At 42.7% G+C, this 27,727-nt stretch overlaps 3 protein-coding genes and 1 long non-coding RNA gene across 7 annotated transcripts in view; 2 read left to right on the plus strand and 2 right to left on the minus strand.

Annotated features, from left to right (window-relative positions):
* LOC147324595 (glycine cleavage system H protein, mitochondrial-like) lies at window positions 1-3,562 on the plus strand. The gene is made up of 5 exons (XM_086298512.1): window positions 1-183; window positions 328-407; window positions 1,705-1,768; window positions 1,922-2,053; window positions 2,999-3,562. The coding sequence occupies exons 1-5, from the start codon at window positions 33-35 to the stop codon at window positions 3,094-3,096; spliced, it is 525 nt and encodes a 174-aa protein (XP_086154638.1). The 5' UTR covers window positions 1-32; the 3' UTR covers window positions 3,097-3,562.
* LOC147324596 (uncharacterized) lies at window positions 2,841-10,389 on the minus strand. The gene is given in 9 exon segments (XM_086298514.1): window positions 2,841-5,936; window positions 6,060-6,284; window positions 6,392-6,593; window positions 6,731-6,963; window positions 7,042-7,126; window positions 7,225-7,397; window positions 7,504-7,815; window positions 7,948-8,455; window positions 9,914-10,389. Coding segments are annotated over 9 exon segments (2,529 nt in total). The 5' UTR covers window positions 10,160-10,389; the 3' UTR covers window positions 2,841-5,391.
* The window catches only part of LOC147324597 (uncharacterized), a 23,367-nt gene continuing 5,126 nt past the window's right edge, over window positions 9,487-27,727 (plus strand). For 2 of the 4 annotated variants that reach the window (XR_015130197.1, XR_015130198.1), the window contains exons 1-2: window positions 9,487-9,626; window positions 9,936-10,148. This is a non-coding gene — a long non-coding RNA (uncharacterized LOC147324597). Of the gene's footprint in view, window positions 9,627-9,935; window positions 10,149-10,743; window positions 11,007-14,516; window positions 18,563-27,727 lie in introns of those variants that run through there. The other 2 variants (XR_015130199.1, XR_015130200.1) reach the window with 2 other exon arrangements.
* LOC147324598 (zinc finger homeobox protein 3-like) overlaps window positions 18,966-27,727 on the minus strand; it is a 17,289-nt gene continuing 8,527 nt past the window's right edge. The window contains exons 9-11 of the mRNA XM_086298506.1: window positions 22,970-27,693; window positions 22,216-22,881; window positions 18,966-22,103 (exon numbers count right to left, since the gene is read on the minus strand). Of these exons, the coding sequence (XP_086154632.1) occupies window positions 21,987-22,103; window positions 22,216-22,881; window positions 22,970-27,693 (5,507 nt within the window). The 3' untranslated portion in view covers window positions 18,966-21,986. The remainder of the gene's footprint in view (window positions 22,104-22,215; window positions 22,882-22,969; window positions 27,694-27,727) is intronic.

A 27,727-nucleotide genomic window follows, 5' to 3' on the forward strand; every position in this document is an offset into this window, starting at 1 on the left:
AAGAAACATGCTCTCATCAGTGAGCGACAAACATGGCTGCCTGTTGGCTACTCCGTTCCCTCTCTTCCAACTTTTCTACAGTTTTGCCTTTACTCGCTCGTTCAGCGTCGCTTTCTCCATTGCAGCTGGCATCTAAGCCTTATTTTGGAAGAACGCTAGCCTCTTCTAGCCGGTTATCAGCAGGTATTCGACTATGCATGTCTTGTATTAGATAACATTAGCGACAGAAAGGACACGATAGCTGCAGCGTGTTTGAGTGTTTCTGTCATACTCGTCGAGGACTTCAAAATCCTCGCTAAGTTCTGAGTATGTTGTGTTATCTTGCAGCGCTTAAATTCACAGACAAACACGAATGGATTCGTGTGGAAGACGGAATCGGGACGGTCGGGATCAGCAACTTTGCACAAGTGAGTATTCCACCTTTGCGCGTGCACTTCACAGACCGGTGCCAAAATGTGATTTCCGGAATTTGCCAGAAAAAGAAGGAAAAAAAGATGATTACTGGTGTTGTCTTAATAAATTATCAACTGATAGTTGATTTCAGAGTTTTATGTGTAATGTGTTTAATTGTATTGGTAAATAGACTTTATATGTTATATATGAAAAATAAAGAAATGGCCTGTTTCGCGAGTATCTTTATGGCTCTGCATTATTCTATCTACATTATAATCAATCCAGTCCTTTTTTGGCCACACAATATCTTTATAATAGTGTTATTTTTAATGCTGCTTGGCCAGATCTCTCTCTTTAAAAATTGACATTTTTATATGTCAAGAGACTTTTTAGCTGGATAAGTAAATGCTATGTAAAAGTCACTTTGTCACAAACTGGTTTATATCATTCTTTAGAGATATGGTTGGCATACGTTTCATGTCTAGGCTGACAATGTTTTGGTAAATCACTCAAATCACTTTTTGAGACAACACTGATTAAAACTGCTATAAATGATTTGATGGCTTACAGTATGTGAAACATATTTCTCTTAAATGTTATCATTGTGTTTTGAAATAAACAGTCCAGTAGCAGTAGAAGCTGCACTCAGTTTTTGGCAGAGGGACTTGTATGTGTCCTTTGTTTGTTCAGGTGTTTCATTAACATTAAAAATGTCTTTTTAAAAGCTATTTTAAGTGGCCAGAAGAGACTGGGTTTATTATTGTGTAAAATACACAGTAGGTAGGTACAATAATATAGTCATAAAGATACTTGTTATTTCTTTATTTCATATGTAGATTATGCGGAGTGCAGCCTATTTTTCAATATAAGCAAATATATTACACATAAAAACATAATCTTTTTTTTTTATGTTTGCAGGTGATGACTTTTTAGCACAATGGCGCTGAAATATGTGCACATGCAAGGCAGATCCAAGATTTAAAGCTCTTTTATTATGCAAGCTAATTAAGGCAATGCTCCCTCACATGGCCCCCAAAAAACTTAAATAACATATTTACTGACATAAATATAAAGTACAGTTTTTAAACTGGCATTTATTTAAAAGTTTAGAAAGTATATGTAGGACTGACAGTTGTCATTACATTTCTTGTGTGTGCACAACACTCAAACACCAGATAGCAGTGACTCAAATGTAAACACAGACATCCCTTTCCACAACATTTAAATGAAACGCAAATAACTGTTTTGTTTTGTTTTTTTAACATCATACTCTGGTTGTCCTGGCTAAATGTTTTCCCTAACCGCTTGCAGGAGGCATTGGGAGATGTAGTTTATTGTGGACTGCCAGAGGTGGGGGCACAGCTGGCTCAGCAAGGTATGATGTTTGCTGAATAATAGTGAATATTATTAAGATGGGTATAAAGCTTGATCTCATGCATGTCATCGCTGGATTTAGAGTCACCACAATGCAGGAAAGTGGATGGCCTCTTGTCCCTCATGACGTACTTTCTGAAATTTACTCCTGCAGATGAGTTTGGAGCTCTGGAAAGTGTAAAGGCAGCCAGCGAGCTTTATTCTCCTTTAACTGGAGAAGTTGTAGAGATCAACACGCTACTGGCAGACAACCCTGGTCTGGTCAATAAATCTTGCTACAAAGATGGTAAGTACACACATAAACGTCACAGTGCAGTTAGTGGAGGGTACTCTGGTGTATGTATGAGACATTTTAGATTAATGCAAGAGCTTAAATAGAATTAACCAATGACATTACTCTTTGTGGTTTGTCACAACATTGGCATTTTCTTTTGATTGGTGCATTTTTTTTCTATATAGATCACTGCTAAAACCTAATGTTTTTTTTTTTTAACTGTTTTATCACCCAGTATAATACGTGGCAGTAAGCTATGAGGTTTAATCTCTGGACAGTAGATGGCAGTAATACAACACAACATAACAGTGAAGACAGGGTCTACATTAAGGCCATAAAGCTGGAGCTGTTCTATTGTTACATTACATTATATTTCATTAAAATGACCCTTCATTGCACATTTTCTAACTAACATCTGAATATTTGATGTCCAGAGACATTGTATGTTTCAATCTCTTTTCCCTCACTGCATTCATTCCATTTTATTTAAGTTAATTACTAACCCATCACAATTACCTTTATGGCCTTTGGTAGTAATGCACTGCAGAATGTTAAAATAACCTTTCACTTATAACATTCACTCACTGTCTGAAAGGAAAACATAAGCTGTTCACTCTGGTGGACTATTTTACTCAAGCAAAAAAAGTGTGTGTGTGTATGTATATGTATGTGTGTGTGTATATGTATGTGTGTATATGTATGTATATATATATATATATATATATATATATATATATATATATATATAACAGTGTCAGTGACATTTACAAACATTTTCTCTTATAAGGTTTTTAGCTTATATCTTTAAACAATGCAAAGAACAAAATATACTCATATTTTGTGTAGTTATTTTGTTTTGTTTTTTCATGTGAAGCATTTAATGCTACAAGTACTGAAACCAGTGTGCATCTTTGAATCAGAGCTTAGCTTAACTTGATTTTTACACATCTATTATAGGTTGGCTCATGAAGATGAGCATTTCCAAACCTGCCGAGCTTGACAGTCTAATGGATGAAGCTGCATATGAGAGATACATCCATTCTATTGAGGACTGACATAACACCTTTCTGTATGTGCTGTGCACCTTCCCTTTTTCTCACAACACTGGCAGAGAGAGGTGCACAATATGTGCCTGTCCGTTAAAACGCAATACATAGCATTCTCAAGTGGAGCTCTGTAGCTCCAGGCTACTGATCTGTCAGTGCTGTAGAGCTGTGAACTTTAGAATTTCTTTACAGACTTAATTTAGGGGACCTTCCAGCCTGCATTGACCTAATATCCATTGTTGGTTTCTTAAAGCATCAAACCACCAAAAGGTGGAAGAGACTGAGACTAGAATAAAATAGTTACAAATCATTTCAGTGAAGGACTTGAAACTCTGTCTTGGGACACTGTTTGACTTAAAAAGCACTTTTGTCTTTATGGTATTAATTATTTTGATCTTCACTGCATGTATAAGGGTTAAACTGTGGACAGAGGACCTGTGTAATAAAAAATAAATAAACATTTCCTTAAAAAGTCTCTTTTCTTTGTCATTTATTTCTGAAATTTTTATGTTTTATATACGGCTTAAAGAAAAAATAAATCGCACTAATATAAATATATGTATATACACCGCATTCCAAATTATAATGCAAATTGTGTTTAAGTGTCATAAAGATTAGTTGTTTTTCAATTAAACCCATGGATGGAATTGTGTCTCAGGACTCTTTGTATCATTGAAATCAATCTTGGACACTTATGATCATTAGTTTGCCAGGTGAGCCCAATTAAAAGAAAACTACTAAAGAAGGATGTTCCACATTATTAAGCAGACCACCATTTTCAAGCAACATAGGAAGGAAAAAGTATCTCTCTGTTGCTGAAAAGCATGAAATAGTTGAATGCCTTGGACACGTAATGAAAACCTTAGATATTTCACAAAAATGTAAGCGTGATCACCATAATGTTAAGAGATTTGTGGCTGAGTCAGAGCACACATGGGTTCGTGCAGATAAAGGCACAATGAGGAAGGTTTCTGCCAGACAAATACATCAGATTAAGAGAGCAGCTGCTAAAAGGCCATTACAAAGCAGCAAACACTTATTTGAAGTTGCTGGTCCCTCTGGAGCCCTGCGAACATCAAGGTGTAGGATCTTCCAGAGACTTGCAGTTGTGCATAAACCTATTCAGCCACCCCTAACCAATGCTCACAAGCAGAAACGGCTGCAGTGGGCCCAGAACTACATGAAGACTAATTTTCAAACAGTCTTGTTCACTGATGAGTGCAGTGCAACCCTGGATGGTCCAGATGGATGCAGTGGTGGATGGTTGGTGGACGGCCACCATGTCCCAACAAGGCTGCGTCGTCAGCAAGGAGGTGGTAGAGTCATGTTTTAAGCCGGAATCACAGGGAGAGAGCCGGTTGTCCCCTTTAGGGTCCCTGAAGGTGTGAAAATGATTTCTGCAAAGTATGTGGAGCTTCTGACTGACCACTTTCTTCCATGGTAGAAAGAGAAGAACAAAACCATCTTCATGCAAGACAATGCACCATCTCATGCTACAAGGAATACCTCTGCATCATTGACTGCTATTGGCATAAAAGGAGAGGAACTCATGGTGTGGTCCCCATTCTTCCCTGACTTCAATCCTATTGAGAACCTTTGGAGCATCCTCAAACAAAAAATATGAGGGTGGGAGGCAGTTCACCTCCAAACAGCAGCGCTGGGAGGCTATTCTGACATCTTGCAAACCATTCAAGTAGAAACTGTTCCATGGATGCAAGAATTGTAAAACTGCTATCAAATAAGGGGTCCTATGTTAATATGTAACTTGACCTGTTAAGATGTTTTTGATTGAAATCGCTTTTGATGTTAGTGAAATTGATCTACTAATGCTGCAAATTCAACAAATAACCATTTTCAATTCTTTACAATCTATAAAATCTTTTGAAAGTCTGTGTGCGTAATAATTTGGAACAGTGCATTTTAAGTTTTTTTTTTATTTTTGAAAAACATACTGTTTTCATTGGGAGTTTTGTTCAGTAACATTTGAATTATACTCTATTGGTCGATGACTCGAAAATTATGCCGACTGTCATTTGAATCGACTAAGTAGCAAAAACAGAAAAATATCATTTGCATAATAATTTGGAACGCAGTGTATGCTGCCATTATTAAACACAGTACCTGAGGTCAAACTGAATATAAACTTTTGAGAGCATTTTCCAGCCCCCTTGCAATCTACTTTTTTTCCACAAATATTTTCCACATCCACATTGGCAGAATATGTCTTGGCATAATTTTTACACTCAATAAATTTGTAATATGTTTACATTCTGTGGCAAATGACTAAAAAGTTTGTAGTCTTGGTCACTTTAGAGAAGTGACTGCCCCACCGGGTACTATAGAGAACCTGTCCTTGGCTGTGGGAGTTCGTCTGGCCCTGCCTCGAGGTGAAGGAGACGGTGGGAGCCCCTCCATTCTCCGATAATCGCTGTTGAGCCTCTCCTTTCTTTGGACTGCCTCATGCATTACACTGGCAGTGAAGTCTCTCTTATTAAGGAAAGCAATGGTCTCGTCCCTCTTTCGGCTCACGTATCCTTTTAAAACTGCGTTGTAGGGGTTTGATGTGGCATCAGCATCCGGATCTTCATGCTGGTGTTTGAATTCCATGCGAGTGATGACAGGCAACAGGAACTGCTTTCCTTGTGTCACCACAGCCCCATCCTTGTGTGATAAACCCAAAGCCTCAGAGACCAGGCGTGGGGGCAAAGGCACCAAATCGCAGCCTGAGCGTTTGTCCACATACTGTTCAAACTCCCTGCGCACCAAAGCTACATCCTGCAGAGACTGATTCCTTCGCTCCTCGAGATCTGTAATTATTCGCTCGGGATACGACTGGCCAAACACCACACCTAAACCGTGAGGACAGCATCGATGTAATAAATTGATATATTAACTGTTAAAACTAAACTATGCAAAGCATGATTCCATACATTTATCTTATTTAAAAAGTGAATTACAATAAAATGTCTCACCTGCACGCCGCAGCATAGATGCAGGACATTTCCAGGGTTTGTGAATAAGCTCGTCAGGCAACTCTGCAAGTTCAGGACACCATTTCCTAACATAGGTACCGTAGGGGTCACAGGTCATTGCTGCGTCAACAGGGTGCATGACAAAGTTCCAGTGATCCAGGCCACACATGCCCCCATTCTGCCACATCATTGCATCTATGGCAACATCTGCATCCACCAGGTGTCCTAAAAATGGGTTGGATACAGTCAGGAAGTTAAGTAGTACTTGTGAATATTTGTCAGGCATTTGGTGCAATATCTTTGTGAGTGCATTAGTCCCAGTGTGCACACGCATCTCACCTGGAACCAGCGATAGCCTTCTTGCCAAGGCAGATAAAGATATGCTATGAGAAAAGATGTCACTACATGTCTCATGTAGTTGTTCATCCAGCCTGTTTGCCACAGCTGCTTCATGGCTGCATCGACCAGAGGGTAGCCTGTTCGTCCTCGCTGCCATGCCTTGAGGTGGCCCCGATCACTGCTCCACCGCAAAGCCTGCCAGTGGATGTAAAATTATCCATAATGTGGTTTAGGCCTTTATTACAAATTAATAAATTGACGTGGCAACAAAAAAAGTTTACAATTTTATGGTATGGTTAATATTCACTTTGTAGTCTATAACTAATTTCCACCTTGTATGGAGGTCTGATGGATTCCCATGGGAGGTCAGGAAACAGCGTGAGCTGCCAGTAAGCCAAATCTCTCCACGCCAATTTGCGTTGGAACTTTAGGGGTCGACAACGTGCTCCTTTGGCATCCCACATTAACCAGCGTGGACTGAGCTGACCAAAATGAAGATAGGGCGACAAGCAGCTGGTGTTCGGAGCATCTGCCCTGCCTGACTCTTTTTCATATCTATACACACCTAGAAATAGAAATAAATATATGGTGTTGTTCATTGCCAAGTCTGTTAAGATAACCAACTGAACAATAGGTGTCTCACCATCATGAAGAAAGGCCTCTAGACGGGCTTGCGCTCCTCCTTCACTAAAATCCCAGGTCTTTCTAATATTCGCTGCCCAGTCAACCTGAATGCCGAAGAGAAAACAAAGAAAACATTGACAGATGCGTGATTTAAATTATTTTTTAAGTTGTTTTGTTTTGCCTTAGAGCTTTGGTTTCTAACCGTTGTGCCATCCTTCCTGCGGGGCATGCGTGCCAAGCCTAGTTCATCCAAACAGAGCCCCTTTGGCCAGTGGGCAGGTGTAGGGAGAGATACCGGGGGGTCCAGGGGAACTCCTACTGCAGTCCCTGGGTTCTGTCTACAGCAGCTCATGAAGTGAGAGACTGAACCTATTCCTACATCATAAAAAAACAATAAAAGTTCATCAGAATAGCCATATTGTAATTTAGGTATACATTATCAGCAAACCCAGTATGCACATAGAAATATGCTTTGACTAACCTCGAAGGCCAACACCCTCCGTGGTGACAGAATAAGGGTCTCTGAGACAATAAGAGTGGAACATCCTGCATTCAACACCTTGTTTCTGCAGAGCTGATACTACCAGATCATCTCTCTCCTTCAGCCAGGGCTCATACAAGGCATTAGCCAGCACTGTTCTTGCCCCAGTCTCTTTAATCAGCTCCTTAAGTGCCTTCAGAGAAGATTCAGTACTTGTCATCTCCCCATTTGCCTTGAGGACGACAAGACGGCTGCCGATGTGCTCCAAAGATGAACAAAAACACAACAATGCCTGATGCAACCAATATTTACCTATTTAAAAAAGGGAAGATACATTCAGACAATTAGAATACAGAGCCTTACAAACAAGGATTTTGTCAAGAACTATTATGAAGACATGAGACAAAGTATTGCTATAACCACTGATTCCTTGATCAAACTTACAAGCTCCTCCCATAGCCACTGTAATGCCCGTTCCCTCCTCTTCTTTGGGGCTCCAGATGAAGACAGGTATGACAGGTGCACCCACTTCTAGTGACGCCACGAGAGCAGGATTGTCACACAGCCGCAAATCCCTCCTGAACCACAGTAACACTGGTGGTGGTGCTGATGGAGAGCGGGGTAAACCTACAAGGTGCTGGCCAGTACATTTTCGCCTCTGCCGCCTATTCTTAGAGCGTTTTGGTTTCTGTGATTGATCCACATCTCCCTCCTGTTCTGAGACACACACAGTCTGACCTGTCCCGAGTGTCTGCTTATTAGGATACGTACTTATTTGAAACTCCATCTCTCTGGCTGTCTGCGGTGGACTCTCTCTGTTCCAGGATCCAGTTTGATTGGTGCAGTTGCTTCCTTCAGGCTTTAATATAGAATTCAGCTGAACAGATCCTCTCTGACCTTTCATATCCAGTAGAGAGAGAGCCAAAGCAAGTTCCAGCTCGTCATCTTCAGTCTAAAATTTAAGCAGGACAACCCACTGTTATTACTTTTAAAACAATTCTTTAGTAGTTTAAAAAGACGAATGTGTACACTATGCCCTAAATGACAAGACATTAGCTTTTATCAAAAACTACCACAGGTGTTTCAATTATTTAAATGTATTATCTCTTTAATTAGATGGGTGTGTACAGGCACGGCTTGGTTTACACTCATCAAGTACTTCATAAGGGACACATGCAAACCTGTCATTCTTCCTTGCAGACACCTTATTGTAACCCAAATTCTCCCCATCACCGGTTCCGTCTTGTCACTCAGGCTTCATTCAAGCCCCCATCTTCATCTCCAACACCGCCCTCTAGATTCCAGGGGGTCCTGCCCTAATCCCTATCAGCACTGGGATTAAATCCTGCGCTGATGGGCAGCATCACATGCATCTCTCAGGTCCTGTGTCAGGTCTTGTTTTTGATTTTTTTTCTCCTATTTCTTCTGGACATGACTTTCAGATACTGTTCATCTGCTTTAGATAGTTCTTTAGACCTGCCACTTCTTTTGTCCTCCACTTGTCCACTTTCCTCAAATTGTTTAGGGAAAGTGGAAAATGCCAAGGAAATCACAATTTCCATTTTCTAAATTACTTTTAGACATTTTTAGAAAAAATCCCTACAAATACAAAGAAAACTGAAATGGGAAAAAATTGGGAGACATCATCTCGATGTAGGGAAGCATAGAGCTGCCACCCAGGCAAAATAAAAATAGAGATATATCACAAAACTTTATTGTTCTTACAATATACTTTTCATGTTTGTTCAATATACTATCACGTCATTACAATATACTTAATATCACGTTATAACAAAAAACTTTTTATATTCTACGAACGTAATAATTATGTATATTGTAATGACGTGATATTATGTTGTTCAAACGTGAAAAGTATATTGTACTAACATGATAGTATATTGTGAGAACAATAAAGTTTTCACGTTATGATGTGATATAGCTCTATTTTTCTTTTGCCTGGGTGGCAGCTCAACGCTTCCGTAGTTCTCGGGAAAATATCACCAATTAACGCAGATCCCGGGGCTCCGCATTCACAAAAGGGGGAAACTTTAGCCTTGGCAGTGGTTTGCAGTTTCGGTGAAGAGCTGCTCCTGTACCGCCATTAGGAAATCATTAATACTTATGTATGTTTTCTTTCATTTATTTACGTATTTATTTATTTTAGGTTAAGCTAGGCTAGTAGGTAAAATGAAAAAGTGACAAAAACACAACTAGCTACCTAAAGTTACGTGTATCATCAAATGCTTGAGTTAATCTCTGAAAACGCCAGTCGTTTAATTAAGTCCTGTTACTTCCTTATTGTGTTTTGTTCGTGTCATTTTTTGTATGTATTTTATTTTTGCTGACTTAAGCCTAGGTGTTACAAGTCCTCCAACCTGAATGTACTTCTATTGCTGAAACATTTACTGACCTTGGTGAAATATTCCTGGTAGATGGAGGTGAGACTGGCGTGCAGGAGTCTGTCACCCGTGGACAGAGGCTCGATGAGGGACAGAAACTGTGAGCGGGTCTCTACTTGCCCCAGGATGGACACACACATGGCGAAGAAACCCTCGGGATCCTCTCGACCCTCCAGTACTTCCCCTAACCACCATTTCACTGTGGCTTGGGCATCAGCTCCTGAAGGAGGCATCTTCGAGTAAAAGGTGACTGACATTTTAGTTTGTTAAAAAGATTAAAGCCTAAGCTCTATATTCACGATCATCTCAACCTCCTGAACTACCGGTTACCAAACAACAGCTGATTTTCAGTTACACAAGCCATGTGTCAAATGTTTTGTAACCTGGGGTAAATTGTAATGAGTAAAAAGCACCAGTAGGGGGTGTACAAATCTAATATAAATGAGCTATGCAGGAGGCTAGTAAAGCCCATGGGTGTTAGGCTGGGTTTTTTTTCTTTTCACAGCGTGTGAGTAACAGATGGGATTCCTTGTTTACATTTCATTAACTTGGCATTATGGCAGAGCAATATAGACCTAATAAATGCTATATGAATGCCTGTTTTTGACATAGATTTGAGTCGATCTCTGTGTTTCATCTTCCTGTCCACAGCACAATCATTTCTCTGCCAAATCTATACCTGTCAACGAAAATGTTTCATTCCCAGGGTCGCCACAAGCAAAATCCAATCAAATAGAGATCCTTGGTTCAATTTGAAGTGATGTTAAAATGCTGGAGGGGGGGGGGGCATCTTCCTTTGGATAATCACTCTATAATTTTTACATAGCCTTCATCTTCACAGGAATGTGGCCTTTTTCAAGTGCAGCCTGTGATGTGACTGAAAAACAAAGCCAGGAGACAGGAGACGGTGTACCCAGCAGTGATTTTTTTTTTTTTTTAATCACAGTCTGTATTCAGACTGTTGAAGGGTTGCTAAGTAATTGATTTTTTTAATGAGACCATGAATAAGCTTTTGAAAGTACGCAGCAGGGGACAATGATTTGTGACACTTGTGGAGCAAACTTTAAAATGCTTTGTATAGTTGATAAGCTCCACTTGTGATACTATTACAGGAATTACTCAGAAGTCTTATTTTACTTATATAAAAACAAATTCTCAAGTGTTCGTCTAAAATGCGACTCAAGGCTTCGCAAACAAGGACATACGATCTGAGTTATTCAAAACTATTATGTGAAAAGTAGTGGGAGTGTAAGAAGGGAATATGGTGTTGAGTGCTGTGGTATGTGAATAGAGCAAGACCGAAAGAGAGGGAGCGGGAGAAAGAGATTGAGAGAGAGAGAGAATCAATAGTGTTTAGACAGAGAAGTGGAGTCTAAGTGTGTGATCAATAGAGAGCAGAGAGGAGAGATTAGCTGCTTTTCTCTTTCAAACTAACACTGACAAATTGGTGAATTGGTGTATCGGCCCTTGGGCTAAACGGATTGACCTGCTGTTTCCATGTTCTACCGTGTACTGTCAATAAAGATCTGTGTTCATTGTGGCTCTCAATGAAGAGAGTGAATGAAGCACCAAAAGAGAGAAAAAGGGGAAAAGGAAGGAAGGGAAATAGAGAAGCAAAAGCAAAAGTGCAGTCCAGGTGCCCACGTAGAGCTGATACTCGCGAAATGTCCACACCTCGGTCTCATTAACACACGCGTGTACTCATATGTGCATCCTCGTGCACATTGTTATAAAACCATAATAACGTCTCCAGGAAAATTAATGGAAAGACAGATTAAAAACTAAGTGAGGAGAAACGGGCCACTAGTGTAGCTATTTGCAACTCATAAATCATTCTGACACACCCACGCGCATGTAGACACTTGCATAGACTCACACACGCACATACACACAAGCACACACACGTACTGTAATTAACCACAGGCTATTTACTCTCTCCTGCTGTAAATTAGACATGCAGACACAGTTATTACATTAGGGGGATCTGCCATGCAGAATGCTAACAGGGGGGGAGGAGGAGGGGAGACTCGTGCACATAACAACAACTGGTTCATACAAACATAAACATGCACGTACACACACACACACACACATGCATGCGTGTACACAAGAAAGAGGGTTTAGAAGAATCATAGACTGACGGGAGTGAAAATGAAGCTGCAGCACAGAGAATAGGGGCCCCCAGCTCTTTGTTCCCTGCTGCATTTCATTATCTGAAACGCCAGCCAACACACGACACACACACACACGCAACGCACCTCCCCCTTCCCTAAAGCTGTCTGCCTTCACTCCATGCATACAGCACAAAAAGAGGGGAATATAGAGATACTGCGTCAGTGCCATTCACTGGCATCTGTACTTGGTCATGGCAAGCGTGTCTGCATGGTCATCCTTCGCAAATCAACTCATCCACACACTGCCCTGAGTTGACCACTTCCATTTAAACCTGTGATCACAGAAAACACAGTCCCATAAATTCTATTTCAAGCAGAACAATGGGAGATGAAGTCTTGATTAAAGCAAGTATTGATACTCTGTCTCAGGCAGCTTGTCTCCATTTAGTTCATCTGAAGTTTTTCTTATTTTTTTTTCTGGCAGTCCTTCAGTTTGTGTGTGTGTGTCCTCTGGTTCCCTCTGCCTCCCTCACCCTTCTCTGTCCCTCTGTTTTCCCACGGTGATCGATAGCTCATTACAATCATTGACTGCAGCTCATCAGCACCTTTTAAGGTCTGGAGACACAGAAAAGGTGTATGTGCTTGTAAGGGTGCATGTTTTCTGATGTGAGCTTATTGACAAATAGAAAATAACCATTCAAATGTCAAACATAACCTTTGTTTTGTTCAAAATGAATTTTTCTGTCTTACAGCCAGTGCTGCGGGTGTCTAGTTTGTCACTTTGTCGCTTTATGGTCCATGGTCTTGGGGAACATCTTATTATGCAACTCACGTGGGTACCATGGTTTGTTGCTATGGTGATTGCCAAGGGAGCCAGAGTATTATAGGTGTTTATCCTAGACAGGAGCAAGGCTACTCTCCGTCTATCAGGACACGCTTCAATTTGCCACACAGTTTGGACCACACATTAAGATCAACACAGTCACAGAGGGACAAAGGGAAAACAGAATACAACACAATCAGGTCCGGATGCGATTTAGTGGATAGATTATTCAGTATTCATATTCCTGGAAGAAAGACCTTGTTCAAACACTCAGTTGTTGGTTTAATGCGTCACTGCAGGGTTTGTTTTTGGAGAGGACAGGATGTGAGCCAAAAGAAGCAAACAGAGAAAAAAGACTGTTAGAGAGTACAAACCATGGTTAAAGGCAAGGAGAAAAGTGTAGACATAAAAAAAGGCAAAATAAAGGAGACAATAGATAGACCTCAAGAAGTCCCCCAAGGATTCAGTCACAGGATGTGGTCTAAGAAAAGCAGTAAATTGGTAAAGAGTGTGAACTTTTAAGGAAAAGGGGATAAAAATAGAGAGTATAATAAAGGGCTGAATAGACAACAAGTCTCTCAGCCCATGCATAAATTACACACACCATTTACATATTCATTATGTTTTGTGTTCTAATGAGAGTATTTGCTTAATAGCATCACCACCACTGCCAGCTTTTGTTTGACTCAAGAGAATTAAAAGAGTGGGAGAAAAAAAAAAGAAAAACAAGGGAGCAAGGGTCATCTTGGCAAAGTGGGTTAGGTCAATGGTATACAATCAATTTTACTGATGATCATATCAATCATATTGCTGTATTGTTCATGTGTGAACGAGCACAACCTACTCAAGGCTCTAGGAGATGTGAAGTGAAACACACATAATGGGGGGTTGGTTAAAGTTAATTAAAACAGCACAAGCTCTCTACAAACTCGGGGCTCTCTTCGTCCTTCTCCTCTTGTCTCAGTGGAATAAGTGAGTGCTGCTGTAATTACCTACAGGGCAGCCACTGAGAGCATTTCTTCAGGTGCCAAAAAAAGTCTTTCAAATGACAGCAAAGATTTGCAGAGTGACTTTAAGGAATGAAAAGTTTGTATGTCTGAAGTGATCTTGCGCATAACTAGAGGTCCAACACATAAAGTGTTCCATACAATGTGAAGCGTTTTTTTTTTTTTGTTAGAAAATAAATGAATGAAATAAGGGGAAAAGAGAGGGATGGAAATGAAGAGACAGGGGGAAGGGCAACGGAGGGATGAGCTACAAATGAGAGCGATGGCGGTGGCAGGTTGGCACAGTGCCATCCAGTCAGGACTTGAGCAGGGGCGGGCATGGGCATGGGAAAAGGGGCGAGGAGGAGAATAAGAATGAAAGAGGAAGAGAAACAGACCTCCATACTGCTACCATGGTGGCACCTTGGCACAGGCATAATGGGGCGTAACGAACAAGAGACTGGGCAGAGAAAGGGAAGATGGGAAAAATATCAGAGGATAGCGGAGCATAGAAGTAAGTGAGATGCCAGCAAGCAGAGGACTCGGATATCGATAAACGACAGAATCATAGGATGTTGAGGAGAAAGATGGACAATACTTTAAATTTGTAAATGCACGATAGGTCGCAGAATGGGAAACAGCGTTGGAATTATTGTAACCGTTATTCAATTTTTCTTCCTTTCTATGCCAGCTGCAGCGTGCCACCCAACGGGCAGCATGCCAGTTTGTACATGTGGCATGCCCGAAGCATTCGAAGCGAATGGCGGAAAACTGTCATAGTCAAAGACGAGGACTCACCTCCGAGGATTTGCTACTAATCACCATTTGTTTGTTTGGACAAAGCCAAGAAGAGGTGCCCGGGCAACGGTTGCCAGCGATTTAGTGATGGCATCTTTTCAGGGGCGGCAAGGGTACAGGGAGAAAGATGGCACCCTGCCAAAGCAACATAATGCACACATTAGTAAACAGAAACCTCCGTACGGTGAGCAAAACATTTCGGATGCCTTGAACGTTTTTGGCGGTGGCATCCCCTCAAGGGAAAGACTGGAAACAGAGATGGCACCATGCCAAACACAAACTGCGAGGCGTTCGCGGGCACGACCAATAGATACACTAAAATGTACTAAATGCCACGGCAAAAAAAGTAGCAAAAGAACTACAAGTAGAACTACAAATGTAGCCGTGGTGGGAGTTTGGGAGAAAAACTATTTCCGTGATGCCAACTCTGCTCAGTGCCAGCTGCTGCACTGAAAGGATGCTGCTGCCCATCACAAAAATCTAAGAGGAGGGATCATACCATTCCAGGATGGGCAGAAAGACTATGTGGAAAGAGAGGAATAATGAGCAAAATGAATAACGGATGCAGAAGGAGGAAAATGGGGGATTTTGTGCTTAACGAAGAACAGTGGGAGTGGGTGGACAAGGATGATGAAGAGCCTCTTTCCTGCACTTGCACACCTGGGATCTTCTTAAAGGGATATCCCCTCAGACTGCTGTGTGTGTTTAAAGGGAGGGATGTGTTGGCATCATCTCCAGGGTGTCAAGCTGTGTTTCTCTATTGCCAGTCAGGGAGGGTTCTGCAGTCATCAGAGGCGGGCAACTGTCTGGGCATCTCATCTGCAGCTAATTAACAGCCACACACTAATTCTAACAGCCGATCATAATTAGCGATTTAATCACTCGTCAACGCTCTTCTCCCCCCCAAATTGTGCCTCCTATTTGGACACGTGCGGATAAGCTAAGGAACGCTGGATTCCTCCCTCACTACCTCCCCCTCCCTCGTCCTTCCTTCCTTCATCCTTGGCTCCAGACTCCAGTGGGATCTTAATTAAGCCTGGGCTTCATTATGCAAATGGAGTACAATAAACGACAGCAGAGGTGGAGTTGGATACAGACTAAAACGGAACGGTGGGAGGGGAGCATTGAAAGTGGAAAATGAAGAGATGTGGAAGGTTACTAAAATCGTCTATGTAATGTTACTACAGTAATTGTAAAGTTGTTGTAACTTGTATGTCTGCAGTGGGCTCACTACCACATGAGACGTGAGAACCAGTGAAACCAGCTCTCTGATTCGCCATCTCTGCTGGCATTGGGAAAACTTCTCTGAAATAACAGCGGATATGCAAAATGTCACTTCTCACAAAGGAAATTTCAAGGAATGGTGAAGGAAAGGGAATATTGACAATGAACCCTGTTAATATCACCAGTTGGCTGTTGTCGTGGATACAAAGGAAGATGGTAGAGATAGGGAGACAGAAAATAGGGAGACAGAAACACTGAGAGTGGCAGCAGCATGGCAGCTAATGTCATCTCAGTTTAATCATCGCATGGGATCATGGGGTTCATGAAAATTCATTTGCATATCATTAAATGGAGAGAGGTTATTTGGTGCGGCTAGCCAAAATGGGATTGGATGAAGGAAGGGGGGGAAAAAAAGGAAAATGTAGGGGCTCGTTATTAAACTGCAATATTTTATAGTCCGCCAGCCGATTCATTTAATTTGGGCTTAATTAAAATGTGTCAGACTCAATAAATCATTCCAACAGGGATACTATCAGTGTTTCAGTCTGAAAAAAAGACTAATCACTGGATATGCGGTCGGACATTTTCCAATAACATTTTGAGTGCTTTAGTCTAATGTGAGCTTGACCAATCGACTTCCATTTCTGATTTATCTGAGTGGTGTGCATCGAAACAGCCTGTAACTTCTGTGTACAGTGTGAGCACAGGGCCATTTCTGACAGGTGGTGATGCCACCCTGTGTTAGTCAATAAGGGGGCAGCCTGCACTGTCTTTTTGACCTCTGCGATGTGTATGTATGTGCTTGGCTGTGTGCATTTCTCATTTACATAAGTGATGTAATTAGACCACCCTTTCTCATGCAGATCAGTTTGACAACATGGCAATCACTTTAACAGACATGCAGGCGCACACTCAGAAATACACACACAGGACAACACACGCTTGCTGCCGTGACCACCCCCATATCATGGGGAGTCTGTTGTCTGTGAGCAAAAAGTGTAAAGATTAACATAATCCAGCTAATAAGTGTGAGTAATATTCACAGAGTGACGCGTGGCATAGACACTGTCCTGCTGATGCGTATTTGTATCTCATTATAGATGTAAAGTACTGTGGTCGCCAGTGAGGCGGGAGGGGGAGTGGTGACGGTGAGCGGGGGGCCTTCATGAAGTGTGGGCCTGAATAAAGAGACACAGAAGAACAACAATAAACTGCACTACTTGGGGGGGAAAGTTACTCTATCCTTCCTTTGAAAAAGTTATTGATGTAATATAAAGACAAATTACGCGGGGTACCTCATAACCAGGATGCTGGAGATTGCTAAAGGAAGTTTTTCCAATGTCTGCACAAAATTGGAAAGACAAACCTACTGATTTTGTATCTGTTTGTTTACAGTACTGAGAGGCACACTGAGTCAGGTTTTTGCTGCAGAATATAGGAATTATAAATAGAGTGTATTTGCGCTTGCAGGCTAGCTCTGCCACATGATTGATTAGGATGGTGTGACGACCATTAAAAAGTCATTTAAAAGATGGATAGGGACCACATTTCCAAATAAAAACCACTTTATACCTGATGAAGTGCTGAACAAACTCTCCTTCAAAGACATTTACTGATTACTCTCTGGGTATGAGTGAGTGTAATGTGGGAAGCTCCCATGAACTCAGTGTAGCCTCTGCATCAGCTGTAGAGGACTCCAAAGCACTCGTCTCGACACAGTCAGGAAAAGGGTGGTAAAGGCTGTAGTTAAAAATTGTAGTTAAAAGAGAAAAAAAAACACAACCTCTGACATCTTTTTAATATTTTGGATTTAAAGCAATATATTAATTTGGACTGAGGTGTAATCTGTGTGCACAGGCGTGCACACACATGCACACACTGACTGAAATCTGATAGCGCAGCGTCGCTTCAGCTCAAGCCTTATCCTAAGAAACAGAGGTGCGTCTGAATGTGCGAATATATTTCAGCTCTGTCTCTTTAACTCGGGGCTCCACCACAGCAGCATGCTTTGGGATTCATGCATAAACATGAGCTGGCCTTTCAGCTCTCTCCTCACATAACCAATCTAAATCTAAATGAGCCCCCACTACAGATACACCAGCAGGCAATGACATTACTCCCCAGCCCCAGCCCAACCCCCTACTCTACCCTACTACCCCCAGTGACACATATACACCAGCAGGCAATAATTTCACGCTATCCCTCAAAGCCCCCCCACCTCCACCTACTCTCCACACGCATACACTCACTCGAACCCCCTTTTTTGCCGCAACCCCACCAGCTGCACAGTACTCATTTGATTAAGAGGGGGAGGACAGGGAGAAGGAGAAATGGTGGGGGATCACTTTATCAGGATGACTTTCTAAGATGGCTATCATGAGCTACGAAGCTATCTCAAGCCCTTTTCTGTGGTTACCTTCCTATTGTTCTCGCCATGTATCTGCTTGTCTCCGCCCAGCAAACCCAATCAGAACAACCCCGAGTTTCACAGTTACATCTTCCGTTGCCGCATTTCTGTGTAACAGTGAAATGAAGGGCTTGCCGCGAGAGAACAAGAAGTAGATACAGGTTTGTGCTCGACTTGTGCGCGTGTCTGATCGAACACTACATTCCCATGTTCATTGAAGTTTTTCCCCCCTCTCCAGCAAGTTGTCTCATCAACCACTGGGAAGTTTTACATAAGAAATGAGCAAATAATAAAATCTTCTCTACCAACCTAAGCTGTGGTCTTTGAAATGTTGCATATGAAAATTTGTGTGTCCTAAATGTGCTGTAGTGTGCAATTTTCCTCTCCTCTCTCCCAGAGTCGTAAAACACATTATCATCATCAGCAGCAGCAGCAGGAGCAGCAATGTAATTCATCCGAGGTCGTTAATATTCATCATATCATTTAGTCACAAAGGAAACTCATCTGGCTGAATGTCACAGATGTAATTAATGAAGTGACCCCAGAGGTCATGGCTCCATTCACCAAACGCCTTCCACACTTGGCCGTGTTACGCACACACGGTTGCACATCAAAAGCCTCCCAAGCCAGACGCACACCGCCGCCGAACATACACCCTGGAATATGAAACACGCATGTAACAAGCAGACACCCTCGCATACCACAACATTCACAAAATGGCTTCTCTCGGCTACACCAAAAGGATGAGACCAGAGCGTGCACCAAAGCAGACTTTATTTAGCTCAGTGGAGTACGGGGAGGGAAAGGAAGAGAAACACACACCAGCACAACTGGGGTAGGGAGAGTATAGAGACACACTAAACCACTGGAGCAGGACATAAGGACAGGTGCACATCACAGGTATCTTTTTGGTCATCACTATGGCAACAACATATCCAGGAAAAAAAATGAAAAGAACTGTTTTACCTACAGTAAGGATAACAGAGTCTCTTCACCATAGAGTACTCCAATATGTACATCTTACAGTCACTAAGATCAAGAGAATACGAGAGAAATTAAATCTGAAAATAATCAGTATATTTTTTAAAAAAAACTGCCTTTGTGGTATTTGGAATGCACATTTCTGTACAGAAGAAAGCTCATTGGTATTGTCGTAAACATTGGTTAGTTAAGAACGAAACATGACAGAGTTAGTCAGTCCACATCCTTTGGAAAGTCGGCTGTGATGTCAGTCTGAGTTTAGCAAAGCTGTTTAAGCTGGACAAACGGACAAGAGACATTGCAACACAGAAAGACATCAACCAGTAGAGGGTTTGGGGCTGAACTCCTTCAAAGAACTGCAGTATCTCCTTAAGCATTGAGAAGTAAATGCCCCCGGAGGGTTTCTCTCAGACTGGAAGCTTTAACAAAAAAAATAGAAAAGAAAAAAAAAATTCTGATATTACGAAAGCCATTTCTGTTTTCTGAGAAAGGGTAATTATTATGATACTGTAAAAAAAAAAACTTGATGGAATTGAGCCCCACATATCCATTTGTTTCTGAACAGAATAAAAGAGGAGCAGTTTATCAACAGCATCACAGGTATCATTACAGTTTGTAGTCATTAAAGCCTAGTGGTAAAGCGATCAGAGCATGCATCTTTCTACAGTATCGTTAGAAACTACAGTACATTAGCAGCAAACTGGACATCCTTAAGGGCTGAAGTTCAACACTATGGTATAAAAGAAAAATAAACTGCAACATTTCTCAAGAGAAGTAAAACTCTTCAACCGCTATATTACAGACTGCCATGGCTCTAGTTTGGGGTTTTGGTTACAGTCTCCAGTGTGCTTATGAGAGGCAGAAAACAGTAGCTTAGATACAGGGACTCCTTCCTTCTTTAAAAACAGCAATACATCGTCAAGTAAACAGTAGCGCTTATTTTTTTGTAGGTCATATGGTTAAAGTATTATCACGTCTTTGGATTTTTGTCTTAAAGCATTAATTATTGTTTAGCTATTATTGTTATATTATCATTATTACAGATAGAATAAGGACTGGTTGCAAATGAACAGAGGAAGAAAGGTAGTGAGAAAAAGCGGAAAGTGGGTAGGTGGGGAGGGAGAAAAGGAGGGAAAATAAATTAAGTGTACAAAAATAACATCAATAACATCCGAAGTTTTTTCTCAGCTTTGCGCAGTAGCTCTCTTTCTGTAAGTGGAAAAGAGAGCTATGTCTCAAACATCCAATGAAGTCTCGAGTCAACCATACAAAAGCTAAATACTGTACATTTACCCCTCACGCTATTAAACACTTTAGTTTCAATAAGGTTCTTTTTTTTGTAACAATCTATTACTCAGAGGTGAAAAGCTCAGATCTTTGAAATACAGAGATGTTTTTTTTCTTCTTTTTTTTTTTAAAGATATCCTTTAATACTTAGTCCATGGTTAAACCGTGTCTCTTCTGTTTTAAAAACAGAAAAGTCCAGTATTAAGATCACATTTGAAGCAGAGCCATGTTGAGCTGTTGACCTGAGCATAGAAAGCTTTACATTAATCACATAACATTGGTAAGCCATTGGTATATTCAAATAGAACGGAAAGGCAGTAAGTCACCTCGCCTGAACATATCAAAGCTGTCATAATCTTTTCATAATCATGACACTATTATATCGAAGCAAGACAGTTTATCTCAATCCATAAGATTTATATTAAGAAACTATGACTAAACACACACAACGTAAATTCGAGTTTGGTTAAAGTTTTCATATACAGTTTAATGGTTGAGTGCTATAAAAAAATAGTTTGTCCCTTTTGGGACAAACTGGCCTTTACTTTCTGTGCTATTTGGGCTGTTATCCACTAAAGGAACATAGAAGGAGTACATGTACAACAGAAGACTCATCATTGGCTTTTGGAGGGTGAAGCTGCATTCTAGCACCGGGTCAGTCTATTGGTACTCGGCTTACCTATGCCAGCTGCAGATCTCACCCCTTCACCGTACAGACGTCAGCTCTGCAGTTTGTTATTGAAAACAAACGTGTTCAAACGAAATCCACAGACATGTAAAATTTTGGTTATGAGCTTTGGAATCTGAGTCAGTCTTTACAAAAGCTCTATGCTAATATCCCTGTGTATTTCAAGGATACAATTCAGTTTTTTTTTTTCCTCTTCTTTTTCTTCTTCCACTTCTAACCGTTTTTTCTTCAAGTTTATTTTTTGGAGCTCTCTATTTACACTAAAATCTCTTTGACATTTTTTTGTTCCAGCCTCGTACAGACTGGCACTACATGCTACACAGCTAGTCATCTAGCACTGGTCTGGTGGAGGGCCCACTGTGAGTCTGTCGTGCAGACTGAGAGGTAGACTGCAGGTCTAGCTGGGCAGTGAGGTCACATACTTTGAGAATGCTCTTTGGCCTCTGTGGCATCTGGTTGGTTTTTATCAAGGTGGAGTTTGGTTGTAGTAAGGTGTCTGACTGAATAAGGAGAGAAGCTCTTTTTAGAAAGAACAGACTTGGGCAAGAGTTGAAGGAAAAAATGAAGACTGGAAAGCTGTGGTTGACAGGACGTGGTTTGTGCTCTCTCCTACTTTTGGCTGAGAGAGTTTGTCTTTGGGCCACTGCAACTCGGCTTCTTTGGGGCGTTCGTGTTAGAGGGATGGCAGCAACTGGACATGGTGTTTGTTTGGAGTAAGATGGCAACTGCAGGAGGGGTTTTGGTGCGAACGTAGTTGAAGGAAGCAGTCCGCCTCTCTAAGCTCTGTCTCTCTCCCCTGTTCCCGCCGAGAGCTCAGCATTCTCCCTCTCAGCAGAGTCAGAGCTCAGGCTCCTGGCCCTCTTCTCCTTAGCTCTGGCATTTTGGAACCAAACCTTCAAAGAATATTTAAACAAAACAAATGTCAACAATCATCAAATATCATTTTAAAGATTTTTCCTCTTTTTTTTTTTTTTTTTTAAATCTTAAATACTTAAAAACAATTACCTGCACCACACGGTGAGGCAGACCCAGTTCCTGGCCCAGTGTCTCACACTCTTGTCGGTTGGGTGTGCGATGGCTTCTGTAAAAGTCTTTCAGCTGGAGTAACTGGAAGTGGCTCATCTGTGTCCTTTGGCGCTGCTGTTGTTGATGGTGCTGCTGCTGCAAAGTTTGTGTCTCACCCCAGTCTGAGCTTGGACCCACAGATCCTTCAGGACTAAGAGACCCTTGGTCAGCCATACTGGAACCCTCCTCACACGGGTATTCCTCATCATCTTCCTCATAGTCATCATCCTCCTCGGGGTTGTTTAGATGAGTGGTTGAAGGCAAAGTAGTTAGGGGTAACTTCATACTTGACTCTCGGTTGCTGATGACATGGCCGTGGTTTGGGATTGGGCTGGAGGATATCGATGGACCTGGTCTGTCCATGACAGACATAGCCATCCCAGACTGCCCACTGGATCCATTGTTCATTGTTAAGTTGAAGCCTGCTCTTTCAGCCTCTGCCCAGTGGCGTGACCTCATGTGTGCATCTAGAGCACTTTTCACCTTGAAGAGAGCCCTGCAGAATGGGCATCGCAAGTGATTCAAACCCAAGCTGAAACTGGATCCTGGCCCCATTGACCGGAACTGCCCTTTTCTCTCTCTCGCTCTGGTATTCTGAAACCAAACCTGTGAAAGGAAGGAAGACATGTGCTTTAAAATTCAGCTGAACCAACACCACAAAATTATCATCACTGTCTTCTCATCTATTCAGTACCTGAACCACTCGTCTCGTGAGACCAACATCGCGTGCAATGCTTTCGAGGACTCCTCTGGTGGGGTTAGAATCCAAGCTGTAGCGCTGATACAACACTTCAAGTTGTTCTGGAGTGATGGTGGTTCTCTGACGTTTATCTCTTCTGTGCTCCTCCTCGACCTCTCTGCTGCCCCTTTGGCCCTCAAAACCGGTCTCTGATATATGCGCTGTACCCTGCTTTATGGTTGTCAGGGGATTTGTAAGTGTGTTACTAGAGTGATCAGAGAGTGTGTTCTTCATTTGTATGTTGTTTAAGTGCGAAATCATGGGAAGTGTGGGATTTGAGTGTATCTGGGAAAGCATTTGGCTCGCCATTAAGGGATGGTTGGGGTGAAGCATCATATAAGGCATGGTTCGGTCTGTGAAGCTGGAGTGGAGGAGTTGCACCTGGGATTGAGCTGCTAGGAGGTGTCTGGTCTGATGTTCCTGCCACAGCTGGAATGATGGCAAGGATGCTGGACAAAGATTGCACTGGAATTGAGCCTGGGTTTGGAGCTGGGTTTGCTGATGGGTTTCAGTGGATGGGCAAGCTGCAGTATCATTGTGACTTGTTTCAGACTCTAGAGCAGAAGGGAGGCTGGGTGATGTCTCAGGAGCCTTTTCAACAGCTTGATCTGAAGGAGGGTTGTGTGTATTCACTTGGTCTGGATGAGATGTAGTGTGTACTGTTTTCTGTAAAGAGGAAGTAGCAAGAGGCTGGGATCTTTCTAGAGTACCTTCTGTTGGCAATTTGGTCTCAGGTTGTAGAGAAAACCCTGTTTTCATGGCTGGAATAGTTTCTTTAAGCTGGATTTCTGCATCTGAAATTCTTTTTTCAGTATTATCAGGAGCTGCGTTTATGTTAGTTCGAGGTGAACTTATTTTATCTTCTTGCTTCTTTTGAGCAGGTGTCGGTTCACCTTTGGCTACAGGATGCTCACTTTCTGTGCAGTGAGTAGAAGAATCAAGGGCAGGTGAGTCAGGTTGGGTGTAATACTCATACGTCAGATCCATGGAGTTTTCATTCTGAGAGTCACCTTGTCCTTCATCCTCATAGCTATTATCCTGATTATTATCATCATTCTGATAGCAGCCATTTCGCTGCTTGTGTATGTTGTCAAACTTCACCTCTAATCCATCATCAGTGCCTCGGTCTTGATTTTTGCGGGCTCTCTGCCTGGCATTTTGGAACCACACAACAATGACCCTGTTAGGGAGAGATAACAGAGCAGACAACCTGTCATATTCTTCCTCTCTGGGGTAGGGAGTGGCCTCAAACACCCCCTGCAGGGTTTCCAGCTGCTGCTCCGTAAAGCGGGTTCGTGAAGAGCGTCGGCCCCTATGGTGTTCTCCTCTATGCAGGTCTGTTGTCTGAGGCTGTGGGGAAGCGTTGTGTGGGAACCCAGGGGACAGTGAACATGGGGAAAGCGCCAAAGACTGGTTTTGTGCTATATCCTCTCTGGAGTCCTCCAGGGCTGTGGTTGGGGGATTATTAAAATTATAAGGAGAATCCTTGTCTCGCTGGCGCTCTTTAAATAAGGTGTTGCGGAACCAGTGTTTGATGACTTTGTGAGGCAGACCGGACGAAGCAGACATCTTGTTGATCTCTTCATCATTAGGGAGACTGTTAATATTGAAGTGTTTCTTTAGAACAGCTAGTTGTTCTTCAGAGATGCGTGTTCGGGTTCTCTTCCCCTGCTGCTGTTCAGGTATTGTTGGGCTGACTTGACTTTGCTGTCCTGCTTGGATAGGGCTGGGTTGGGATGGTTGGCCAAGCAATGCAGGATTGAGCTGTGGAGGCTGACCTAACAAAGCTGGGCTCAGCTGTGACTGCTGAGCTAACAAAGCTGGGCTAAGCTGTGGTTGTTGCCCCAGCAGTGCAGGGTTAAGCTGAGACTGGTAGAGTTTTGCCAGCTCAGGGTTTACACTCGAGTCTAACCAAGGCTGGGGCTGAAGAGCCACAGACTGCATCACAACAGGAGGGAGGAGCGGTAGCTCCATGGGAAAAGGAATTGGTGGTAGAGGAAGCTTTGGTAGGGGTAGTGGTGGTATAGAAAGTTGAGGCAAGGAAAGAGGGAGCATAGGTATTTTGGGTAAGGGAAGAGGTAAAGGGGGAGTGTTCTGGGAAATAGGGGCAGCAGGTGTGGTTGAGATCTGGATGGGTGTCTCGTGCTGTGAAAAATCTAGAGGTTGACCAGGAGAAGCAGGAGAAGCTGAAGGGGCAGTTACTGTTAGGTCTGAAGCTGTAGAATCTGCTTTATTCATGGGTTCTGAACCTGGTGAAGATTCAAGGGTTTTAACTTGAGCCTTCATTGGTTCTGGTGCTTGTTCTGATTCTGAGCATGCAGCTGAAGCAGGAGCTGGAGCTGGAGGTGGAACTGAATCCTCTTCAGATTTAGGTTGTGTAAGTGGGTACATCTGGTCATACTGAAGCCTGTATTCTCTGGAAAACCTCTCCAGGACAGCAGTGGGGAACAGCATTCTGTGAATATACTCCTGGTGGCTTTTTAAAATCAATGCATCTGAAAAGAACTTGCCACAGTCTCTACACTTCTTCCCTCTTTCACAGCATTTCTTCTCTTTATTAGTCGATTCTTTGCCTCTGTCCTCACTTTTCTCTTCTGTCAACCTTTCTATGTTTCCATTGCCTTCCACTCCTTTATCACAGCGCTCAATCTTTCCAGCCTGTAGTTTACAAAATAGATCTCTTTCCTCTTCTGAGCATACTTCGATCTTGTTTATATCAGAAAACTCTTGCTTATCTGGTATTTTTTGAGTGGCTGTCTGCTGCTGGTGCTTGTGTCTACTCTGTATATACTGCAGTGCTAACTCATAGCCATAACTCTGCAGAAGGGCTCTGAGAGGCTCCCCATTCACAGCAGCATAGGGCACTCTGGGAGGAGGACACTGCAATCCAAGTAGATGAAATGAGGAGGAAACGGCTTCCTCCTCCCGACTCTCATTTTTAACAACAGGAGCATGCATTTCTCGTTTTTCTTCCTCAAAACTAGAATTGCTGTTTTCTTTTTCTGTCTGGTTAGTAGGGGGGTCACTGCAGACTGCATCAACCTTTGCTTCACACTGTGAAAGATCCTTTGGTTGGGTATTAACTGAACTTGAACTTTGTTTCTGGGTTTGTTTCTCATCTGTTTGAGTCTCCCTTTTAGCCTCTGTCTTAACCTGCTCTTTCAGGATAGAGCTGGCAGATATCAAGTGGCTACATTCTGGGCTACTAATAATGAACTCTGGGTTGAGCTTCATTTCTCCAGACATGTAAAAGGGCAGAAGAAGTTGCTGCTGAAGAGAAAGCAAATTGTCTGGGGTCAGGGAGAAGTGTTGTTTAAGGAGATTCTCTGGCCCTAAGGGAAGGTGCTGCATAACTTGAGACTGGAGCAAAGCTGTGTGCTGCTGTAACTGAGCTTGGACCTGTGCCTGGGCTATCTGCTGCTGTTGTATTAGCATTAGCTGGTTTCTTGAAGCTAGAAGATCTGACACTCGCTTTTTAGCCTGCGGGCTCTCTGTTGGGTTGGACAGGATCGGCTGGGCGTCAGCTACTAAGCCAGAACCAGCTAATGAAGAATTTGACGAGCTCATGCCATCTGGCCTCTTGGTGAAAGGCAAACTCTTCAGTGTTTCTTCTCTAGTGGTAGCGGCCTGAGTAGCTGTAGTGGGGACAGACTGTGGAACAGCTACAGTAGATGCAGGCGTCTGTGATGTGGGATTCTGAGCGGCACGCGCTCTAGTCTGATGAAGGACTGATCGAAGGTGTATATCCAGTGTGGAACTCTGGCTATAGCCCACTCCACACAATCGGCAGCGGTATGGTCTAGGATCTGGGCCGCGGGGAGCCTCTGGAGCAGCAACACTAGTGCCAATTTCCTGCAGGGCTCGTCTGGCCCGGTGGAGATGGGACACGGAGTTATAATGGACCAGAAGGATCGTTTTCTGAGTAAAAGATTCAGAACATGTGGTGCACTTATAGGGCCTGGATGGATCCAGATAACGGTCCATTGTGGGGTTAGAGCTCTTTTTGACAAGAGAGCTGGAACCAAGTTCTGATAAGATCTCCTCATGTGGCCCTTTCTCTGGCTCAGTTAAATCCTCCTCACCTCCATCCACTTCAGAAACCATGCCTTTCTCCTTATTTTTAACATCTTTTTGTTCATCTTTTCCCTCCATGCTTATTGCTCCTTCATCTATGTCTTCATCCTCTCCTTCTCCTGCTTCTTGACCCACTTGGGGTGATAAACTAAAATCTTGTTGAGCTGAATTCTTGTTATTCTCCGTGTATTGCACAGTATGAGGTGGCCATAGCGTATTCTGTCCCTGTGTGCTGTCCAGCTGTGAGTGCGTGTTCTGCATGTGTCTCTGCAAGGCCTCCTGACTGCGGCATTGTCTAGAACAGAGGGGGCACTCTGTCGCCGCCCTCATGGCATGGTACTGCCAATGCAGCTGGAGCTTCTCCTGAGTGGGGAACGCCAAGCTGCACCTGCTGCAACGGAACCGGTAACCATGACGATCAGAAAGGGGAGGGGGGTCACCGGGTGGTGAGGTGGGAGGCGAGGATGGGGGGATCTGAGTCGGGGATTGGGGAGCCAATCTGCCATTGGAAGGGTGAGTGGTGTTGTCTTCTAGGGGTGGGGTGAGAAGAGCTGTGACATCTTTGGGTGCGGCTACGTCTCCCTCAGTGCTCTCCACTGAAATGCCTATAAAATGTACAGATATAATGGCTGTGAGCAG

The sequence above is a fragment of the Aulonocara sp. 'chitande type north' Nkhata Bay genome, linkage group LG7 (assembly GCF_057382095.1).
Source record: "Aulonocara sp. 'chitande type north' Nkhata Bay isolate Kocher_YH1m ecotype deep benthic linkage group LG7, A_spYH_male_GT1.1, whole genome shotgun sequence".
Lineage (NCBI taxonomy): Eukaryota > Metazoa > Chordata > Actinopteri > Cichliformes > Cichlidae > Aulonocara > Aulonocara sp. 'chitande type north' Nkhata Bay.